The sequence below is a fragment of the Muscardinus avellanarius genome, assembly GCF_963383645.1.
Source record: "Muscardinus avellanarius genome assembly, chromosome: 8".
Lineage (NCBI taxonomy): Eukaryota > Metazoa > Chordata > Mammalia > Rodentia > Gliridae > Muscardinus > Muscardinus avellanarius.
Genome location: NC_137794.1, coordinates 38,143,881 through 38,153,969, shown reverse-complemented (window position 1 = coordinate 38,153,969; position 10,089 = coordinate 38,143,881). Strand labels below are relative to the sequence as shown.

The window sequence follows — 10,089 nt, the reverse complement described above, 5'->3', positions numbered from 1 at the left end:
TAAACCAAGCCTGAAACCGATAGAAAAAATGTGCAGTGTGTATTTTGGAGGTTTAAGACAACTGAGGACAGTAAAACAGTGGACTATATGTATATATAGATCTCTCACAGGCACCATAATCAGTATGAGCCAACAATATTTAAAACTTGATTCCGGCCACATTCAGACATTAGCTCTTATTTACAAATATTTAAATTAAATACAACCTGAAGTGTGTCTTGTTACATACAAAAAAAAAAAAAACTATACAACTCAGAGCAGTGTGTCTGTTTTTTTTTTAAATAATTACATTTACATTTAAGCTAAATGAAAACACTGATAGTGCTCAAGTTTTTATCACCCCTTCCAGAAAGTCTTTTTCTACCATCTCTTCTATTTTTTGCCTGGCTTTGCTAGAAAATGGTTTGTGGTTCTCCAGTTTCATGTCCTTAGTAGCGAAGGCATTTGAGTAGAGGACGGGGCTCCCTGAGTGTCCTCCACACCGGCTCGTGACTTTGCTGTTGAAGACTTGGCTAAGGACGTTGAAGAATGGCAGGAGCTGTTCCATACTGCGCACGGTACAGATGGTGAGCAGCAAGTGCCCCGGCTCCCAACCCAGCGTTCTCCCTGAATTGTCTTCCTCTGGATTTTTCTGCAGAAAACAAAGTGGGGATTATTATAACCAAATAATGTAGTATGTTAGAAGAACCTAAACTCCAGCAATCAAGAGTTAAAAAACATACCAATGATGATTAAGATCCTTGCTTCTGAGGCCTTTTGGTGCCATTTGCTAATTTTATATTGAGGTCTAGCACCCCTCTTGTAATATTTTCCAAGAGAATACAAAGCTTAGTTTATTTGGCAGAAATGGCTTGAGAGAGACAGGGATAGAAAGAATGAAATATAAAACTTCATGTAGTGCTTTGCATATACTCAAAAAGCTCCTAGATTTCTGGATTCTCATTAATGTTATTGAGGACCACATCACAAATTGATTGCAAAAGAGAATTTGCAAGGGACAAAGAGCTTTACACATTTCATCATTAGTATTTAGTATTAGCTAAATGGTTTAAATTTGCCATATGATGGTAGCAGGGTCCAAAAGTGAATAATTCCTGTCAGTACCACAGCAGAGAGAAAGGACGGGGTCCCTCAGGAGAGGCACTGCTGTCACCCTCTGGGTGAGCTACACAAAAAGAGCTGGGCCTTAGACAAAGGAACTGGCTTAGGGTCCTGGCTCTGCCATTTGCGTACTGTGCTGCATCCTTGGGCAAAATAAAGCTGCTGCACTGATAAAAACGGAGCATATAATCTATCTTTTTTTTTTTTTTTTTTTGTACTGGGGTTCCTGAAAACCCTTCTACCTCCAGGCTACACTCCCAGACCTATTTTTCTTTATTTTTATTTGGAAACAGGGTCTTTTAAGCCAGTGAGGCTGGCTTCGAACCTGCGTGATCCTCCTTTCTCCACCTCCCAAGTGCAGAGATTACAAGTGTGCGCCACCACGCCTGGCAATATAATCCATCTTGCAGTAGGGAAATCAAATGTAAACACCAATAATTTCTGAATTATGCTAGTTGAAGAACTTAATTGGTGGGGCATGGTGGCGCACACTTGTAATCCCTGCGCTTGGGAGGAGGAGACAGGAAGATTGTGCAGGTTCGAAGCCAGCCCTGCTGGCTTAAGAGACACTGTTTCCAAATTTTTTAAAAAAGTATAAAAATAGGTCTGGGAGTGTAGCCCAGAGGTAGAAGGGTTTCCAGGAACCCCAGTACCACCAAAAAAGAACCTAATTGGCCTGGCGTAGTGGCACAAATTTATAATCCCAGTGTTTGGGAGTCTGAGGCAGGAGGATCACACAGGTTCAAAGCCAGCCTCGGTTACTTAGGTTCTCAGTAACTTAGTGAGACCCTGTTTCCAAATAAATTAATAACCTAGATATTAAAAGATGAAAGTCAAGCCAGGCGTGGTGGTGCACGCTTATAATCCCCGCACTTGGGAGGCGGAGACAGGAGGATCGCGTAGGTTCGAAGCCAGCTCGCGGTTTGCAGACAGCCTCAGCTACTTAGAGAGGCCCTCAGCAATTTAGTGAGACCCTGTTTCAAAATAAAGAATAAAAAAATAGGGCAGGGGGTGTAGCTCAGGGGTCAAATGCCCCTGGTTTCATCCCCAGACCCACAAAAAAAGAAAGAATTCAGTCTTGATGAAATAATACCATCAATTCAAACTTAAAATGTTTAATATGCTAACCCACTGATTAGTTCTTGTTGAACAATCTGACATTTATTTTACAAATTCCTTTTACTGCATTTTTCTTAACCAACTCCTATCTTCCTACTCTCATCATGGCATTAAGATGAATACTGTAGGTGTATTATCAGTTTTTTGACATGAAACATTTCTGGGACTATGGTGCTAAGTACTTTTTTTATTTTTTTATTTTATTTTTTGGTGGTACTGGGGTTCCTGGAAGCCCTTCTACCTCTGGGCTACACTCCCAGACCTACTTTATATCCTTTATTTGGAAACAGGGTCTCTTCAGCCAGTGCAGCTGGCTTTGAACCTGCGCGATCCTCCTATCTCCGCCTCCCAAGTGTGGGGATTACAAGCGTGTGCCACCACGCCCGGCTGGTGCTAAATACTTACTTGCCCAGTTCCAAGATTTTTATTCTCTCTTGAAAAGAAATATTATTAGATAGGTATCATTAATGTACAGAAGACTTCCTTTTCTTCTCTTTAAAAAAACTAGTATGTGGGCCAGGGATGTAACTCAGTGGTTGGGTGCTTGCCTAGCAAGGATAAGGCCTTGGGTTTGATTCCAATGCACACACACACACAATAACCAAATGTTCATTTAGAATACACACAATATATTTTTAAATGTTTATAAATATTAAGATTTTAGACATTAAATCTCAAGCCTAGGGACTTGTTTTCAGAATAGCTCAACTTGATAAGGTCCCTTACTTTCCAGGGAATATTTAATAAATGCCTCATGAATGTAATTCTTATTAAACAGTTATATAAAATATAAATATAAAATGCAACATTCACATAACAAAAAAGTATTTTAAAAAGAATACCTTTGCCCTTTTCCGAAGAAGCTTTGCTAGTCGTACCACATAAGGTTTAAATTCTCGTTGATGTATACCCTGCCTTCTGACTTCTAGACCTGAATCATCTGAGGCTTCTGGAATAAAAGCCCAGCGATACCTATGTATGGAAGAATGACATCAACATCACTCTTTGTAAGATACTGTGTCATCTTAAATGAGGTCACATACTTAGTAGAAAGATAATGACCCCCACAGAAATCAAACAGTATAAGAGGGCATACTAAAGTAGTTTCCCTCCAACCATAGGATCCAGCAGTATTTCCAGTTTCTTGTATTAGGGTCTTCAGAGATAATTTACTCATGGACAGGCACATATTTACACAACCCTCTCCCCTTTAAAAAGAAAAACAGCCATGATTGCTGCTTGTTTTGATCAAATTATATATCTTAGAGGTCACTGCATATCATATTAACCTTATTCTTCCTCATTTTTCTTATGAGTATAGCTCAGCTCTTTCCCTATGTTTAGATGTGGTTCTTTTTCCTTTGGTGCTGGGGATTGAACCCAGGGACTTGTACTTGGTGAGCACATGATCTACCACTAAGCTGCACACCTAGCTTTGTTTCCCTTCCTTTTGAAGTAACATCTTAACAACAGGACAAACGTGTTCTGGTACTTATAGAAGATAAAGAGTCAAGACCATGAGCATAGAGTACTTAATGGTTTTCCCAGAGCAGTAAAGAACAGTGTCTATCACTTTCGTGACTGAGTATCCTGATTAACTTTGGATATTTTCCTATAATTCTGCTTGGTATTCTTTTATGAACTTCTCTATGAGTAACTTCAGTTTAATAGAAATCAAACCACTGACATTAATCAGGTAAATATATATAGTTTTCAAATGGGAAAAAAATTAAAGGAATGGCAATTAACTTCACTAGCAGTCATAGAGATGCAAATTAAAACTACCCTGAGATTTCACCTAATTCCAATTAGATGGCAGTCATTAAAAACAAACAACAACAAATGCTGGTAAGAATGTGGAGAAGCAGGAACTCTTACATTGTCGGTGGGAGTGCAAATTAGTGCAACCACTTTGGAAAAGGATCCTCAGAAGAATGGGAATGTACCATATGATCCAGCAATACCACTTCTGGGTATCTACCCAAAAGAACGAAAATCAAACTACCAAACTAATGCATGTATTTCTATGTTTATAGCCACACATTTCACAACTGCCAAACTATGGAACCAGCCGCCCATCAATAGATGAATGGATTGCAAAACTATGGGATATGTACACAATGGAATTTTAATCAGCCAAAATTATGTCATTTGCAGGGACATGGATGGAACTGGAGAATTATGCTAAATGAGATTAGTTAGTCACAAAAAGTAAAAAATTGGATGTTCTCTCTAATACATGGAAGCTAGGAGAAAATGGTTCATAGGAAGAACTCTAGAGAAGCAAATAAGGCAATCTAACTGAGGGGAAAGGGAGGGGGGAAGAGAGAAATCCCCTAATGTACATGATGTACATTCACAAACATCAAAGTCAATCACTAAGCCAAACATGAGAAGGAGGGAGGAGGAAGAGAATGGGGTGGGAATTGGGGAAGGGCTAAATGAGTGATGTGTGCATGTATGCCTCTACTATCTTGTACCCCAAATAAGATGTATGACTACAATGCACCAATATAAAAAAATCGTATACAAATAGCTTAAACTATCTCAGTACTTCTCTGTAAATTATTCAACATTAATTTGTTGAAATAAAAAATACATGAAATCAAAAAGTAACTTGTTATTTTTATTATGTTTAATTAAAAGTAAGCACTCAGCCAGCCATGGTGATGCACGCTTGTACACTGGAGTGTACAAGATGCGCACAGTACACTGGAAGCTGAGACTGGAGGATCATGGGTTTGATGATCAGCAAGTAGTGAGACTCATCAACTTAGACCCTTTTTCAAAATAAAATCAGGCTGAGGTATAGCTCAGAAGTAGAATCCTGGGTTGACTCCCCATTAGCATATCAAAAAACTACAGTTTTTGGAGATTCAAGCATGTTCAAATAAAAAAAGAACAAAACATTCTGATATCTTACTGTTTGTCCTAGTATTAAGTTTCTTTTTTTTTTTTGCGGGTCTGGAGATGGAACCCAGAGGCATTTGACCTCTGAGCTATACCCCCTGCCCTATTTTTTATCCTTTATTTTGAAACAGGGTCTCACTAAGTTGCGGAGGGCCTCACTAAGTAGCTGAGGCTGTCCACGAACCGCGATCCTTTGCTCTCAGCCTCCTGAATGCTGGGATTACAAGCCTGCGCCACCATGCCCGGCTTAATTTTCTATCCCAGAAGAATAATAAACACATGACATACAAACTATGTTTGATCTTATAAATCTCAAATTATCTTAGCTGCATTTTGATAAAACTTAACAGTATTTAGAAAAAATAGATGTGAAAAATAAATTTGAGTGCTTATGAACAAGGCATGAGAATTTTATGAATTTTGCCAACTCCTTTCAATTCAATTCACTATCCTCCAAAATAAAATAGCCTCCTTGATTCTACTTAGTTTTGTGGTACTGAGGATTGAACTCGGGCATTTCTACCTTTTGAGCTACACCTCAGCCCTATTTTTTTTTTTTTTTTTTGAAACAGGTTTGATAAGAGTCTTACTACTTGCTGAGGCTATCCTCAATCCTGTGTTCCTCCTATCTCAGCCTCTCAAGTACTGGGATTATAGGCATGCACCACCATGCCCAGCTCGGCCTCCTTGATTCTAACTTGGTCATTTCTAGTCCTTTTTCCACAGTATGCAGTCAAAATAAACTGTCTAAAATACAAGCCTCGTAACATCACTTCATTCCCTAAAATGTTCCATTGGCTCCCCTTGTCCTTAGGATGAAGTCTACATTTTTTAATATGATGACAAGGCATTATAAAATTGGGTCCCTTTCCAGCCTCAATCCCCAGACATACCAGGTCTACTCCTGCCTCTATTCACACATGTGCTTCCCTCCCCCAGTCCTCACTTCTCAAAACCTCAGTTTAAAACCTCTCAGGGTCTGCTCTGAACCTCAAAGCAGGAAGAGGCCTAGACTGTGTGGCCTCACAGAATCTTATACATGTGCTATAGTAAACATCATGTGCTCAACTATATGTCTCCTCAATGGACCTGAAGCTGAGTCATAAACCCCACTGTCTCATATCTGGAGTATACTCAATTTGTTGACTGATGGTCTATTAAAATATCCATATCAACCATTTACTGCTAATAACTAACTGTGCTATCCCAGCCTGCCAAAAGAATGACATTTTAGAAAATAATGATTTCAAGTTACATAAAAAATTTTAATTAGTCTTAGATAATAGCGAATATATTTTCAAAAATATCCATTTAATAGCCTTGCCTTACTTACATTTGAAACTGAGGAAGATTTTCAGAGGGCAGTGCGAGCGCCAAATCCAAAAATTTACAAGCAGAGAGATAAAGGTTTAACCACCGTTGGCTGTTATATGAAGTAGAAAAGCCATTACCTCCTGTATAGGTTGTCTCCAGACCAGCCACAGAGGGGCCTGAAGTCCTGAAAGTAGGAGACAGTGCTGTCAGCAGCTGGACACGTTTGCTCACAGAATTCCTGCAACATCTAAAGGGCTGGCTAATATTTTAAATAGTCATCCTGACTACTGTACCAGTAATTAATTAATTTTTGCTATTCTCAAATAAAATATTTTTTCAAATTTTAAGAATGTAAAGATACTGCATAACTTGTATTATACTAAAGAAATATAAAACTGTAACCAAGAAACTATTTTACTTAGTTCCTTTCTGCAAGGATGGGGGTAGCTTTTGATCATTGTTATTAATATACAATACTCTTTCTATAAACAGCACTGAAGAAGAAAATGTATTCGAAACACAGTCTTAAAGAAAGTTTGCAAGTCATAAGAAATTGGAAAACAGCTTCAGATAAATGGAGAGCTGACTAGTATAATGTTATAGAAAGACTTCAAGAGGGAAGTGAGGAGAAAGGGAAGATATGAAGTAGAAATTATCCAAATAATCCTTTGTTCATACATGAACTTATCTGTATCAGTATAAAAATTATCTATGGGATGGGGGAACAGGGAGAGGCCTGGAGGAAACACAACTCTATTCTTGTGCATGTATGTTTCTGTCACTTTGAACCTCACTATCATATATAATTGTAATGTGCCAATAAAAAAGGCTATGTAAATTAAAATTTGCACTTTCATACATTAATAAACTGCCTCTGTAAAAAATTATAGAACATTAAGTTGAGAATATTATGGAAGATTCGGAAATATAGATACCTTGGTTACAGGTTATCTGCCACAATAGGCTTTGCTATGTCCTAAGTTTCAAGGATCAGCTATGATCTACCCAATGAAACAAGGCTCACGTGGCTAAAACAATAATATACTGCAGGGAACTCAATTTGTATCTAGAGGCTAAAGGCCATGAATCCTAATAGTTTATACCACATTGAAAAACTAAGTAAAATTGTATTACATACAAACATGATCAACTAAATAATGGACTGATTACATAAAGTATTAAATAGTATCTATACTCTCTTGTTGCTAAGTAATGTTCTGGATAACTTTGAATATTAAAAACAATATATTAAAATAAATTACATATTACCTTGAAATATCTTCATCAGCAGTGAGTTCCTGCTCCATCAATAAAAATACCTGTACCTGCAGACCATGAAATAAGTGTTAAATGTTTTAACTTAATTGGGATATGTAATCTTTTCACACTATTGTTAACTGTATTTTCATTAACACAAAAACAATTTTAAGATTTTAAACTAGAGTTTAAAATTATAGTTTCTGAGCCGGGCATGGTGGTATACATCTCAGTACCTGGAAAGCTAAGGGAGGATGGCCAGTTCAAGGACACAGCCTTAGCAAGTGCTGAGATTCTCATCAACCTAGTGACACCCTGTTTCAAAATTAAAATAGGACTGGGAGTATATAGTTCAGAGAAAGAATGCTCCAGGATTTAATCCCCAGAAAACACAAACACACACACACACACACACACACACACACACACACACACACACACACACACACACTTTCTGAAAGGAAAATTGCAAATTTAGCAGCATAGAGCACTAGTCATCATTTGGCAGAGTCCAGTGAGATAAAAGGATGCTTTTGGAACTTATATGGAAGAGTGACAATTATTGCAAAAAAAGAAAAAAAAAAGCAAGAAAGAAAATAAGAGCAAAGAAATATTACAGCAAACTTTTTTTTTTTTTTTTTTTTTTTTTTTCGGTACTGGGTTGGAACCCAGGGGCTTTCTATCCCAAGGCTACACTCTGAGACCTATTTTATACTTTATTTGGAAACAGGGCCTCACTAAATTGCTGAGAGCCTCACTACGTGCCCAAGGCTGGTTTCAACCCGTGCGATCCTCCTGCCTCGGCCTCCCAAATGCTGGGGTTACAGGCGTGCGCCACCTCGCAGGCCTAAAGCAAGCTTCTTTATGGGGAGATTATAAAGCTGAGTAGCAGAGAGATAGATTCCCTTTCTTTATTCTATTCATTCTTCTTTCTTGACTCCCCATACAGTCCTATGAGGATGACTGTGTATGTGAGAACTGAATGGTGTGGTTGGGATTAAGGAAGGTTTTCCTGTTGAGGAAAATTTCCTGTTCAGGAAATTTTTGTAAAAATATCTCTGAAGCAAGTAAAACTTTTAAAGTGCACTAAGTGGTACACTTCAAAAGTGAGCATGTGCCTTATGTCTGCACAAAAATCCAGCTCAACCATTTCCATCACTAGAGGTATTATTGCAGGTAGAAAACAGATATGCTGTCTATGATAAAGTTAAAAACATAGAAGCCGGGCATGGTGGCACATGCTTGTAATCCCAGTACTTGGGAGGCTGAGACAGGAGGACTGCAGTTTGGAGGCCAGCCTCAGCAACCTCCTGAGGCCCTACTCAACTTATGTAAGATCCTGTTTCAAACACAAAGAATAAAATAGGACTGGGAGTATAGCTCAAAAGTAGAATGACTCTGGGTTCAATCCGCAGTACCACACACATGAAAAAATAGTATAAAAGCCTGAACACTAAACCTGATCAGAGGAGGTAAGGATTCACGAGCACCTGGCCATCTATATTACATAACTGAAAGTTTAACCTGTAAGGAGATGGAATCTGATGTGTTTCACTATTTTCAACTGTAAAAATGATAAGTAAATGGCTTAACTGAGTTGAATTCTCTTTCAAGATTAGTTTTTATCCAGTAAGCACATGGAAAAAAATCACAATGTTTTGTAATTTAGATGTATAATCCGACTGAATGAGAATGAACTCACGAGTTCTGTGATCATGGTGGGCCAGAGTGAGGTAAGATGTTGTGGAGACATTCTTAACAGTAACACCCTAAAAAACAGGAACACTTGAGAGTGAAGAGTCGGCACCTGGGGCAAACGAAGACTCTCGACCAATCTCTCTGAAAAAGAGAAATGCAGTATATTTTCAATGCCTAAATAATTTGAATCATTACCATATAAAGCTTTCCATCTAGTCCAGTATTTCTTAAACTACCCATAGAACTGCAAAAAAAAAAATACAACATATACTGATACTTTCATAAATGATAATAAAGGTAAATTGCTAGAAAATCAAAGAAAAAAATCAATACACATAATCATTTTCTTATTAGAGTCAATAGCACTTTTATTTGCAAAGTAGCAAATAAAAGTTTAAAATGTTTACTCTGAATTTCTGTACTTGTGTGTATAGGAGAAAAGACTGACAATGGTCATGGACCATGCTTTTGAGTAAATGCTGATCTACAAAACTTAAAAATAAATAAAAGAGAAATCAGGATAGTGTACATGTGGTATAAAATTAGGTATATTAGGAAAGAAGGAATTATTTGTCTTCTTAGAGAAGACAAACGAGGGAGATTACGGCTATCATGTTACTTTGTGGGTTCTTAAGGCTGGAAGCTGCACAGCACGCTGACTTGGGCAGCAAATAATTCTTCAATGGGTAA

General features: G+C 37.9%; 1 protein-coding gene across 4 annotated transcripts in view; it reads right to left on the bottom strand.

Annotated features, from left to right (window-relative positions):
* Window positions 1-325: 325 nt before the first annotated feature.
* Window positions 326-10,089, bottom strand: part of DOP1A (DOP1 leucine zipper like protein A) — a gene marked incomplete at both ends in the record, with an annotated part of 86,154 nt that continues 76,390 nt past the window's right edge. For all 4 annotated transcript variants that reach the window (XM_080700016.1, XM_080700018.1, XM_080700017.1 and 1 more), the window contains 5 exons: window positions 326-631; window positions 3,063-3,192; window positions 6,464-6,628; window positions 7,714-7,769; window positions 9,404-9,540. In XM_080700016.1, the coding sequence (XP_080556142.1) occupies window positions 326-631; window positions 3,063-3,192; window positions 6,464-6,628; window positions 7,714-7,769; window positions 9,404-9,540 (794 nt within the window). The remainder of the gene's footprint in view (window positions 632-3,062; window positions 3,193-6,463; window positions 6,629-7,713; window positions 7,770-9,403; window positions 9,541-10,089) is intronic.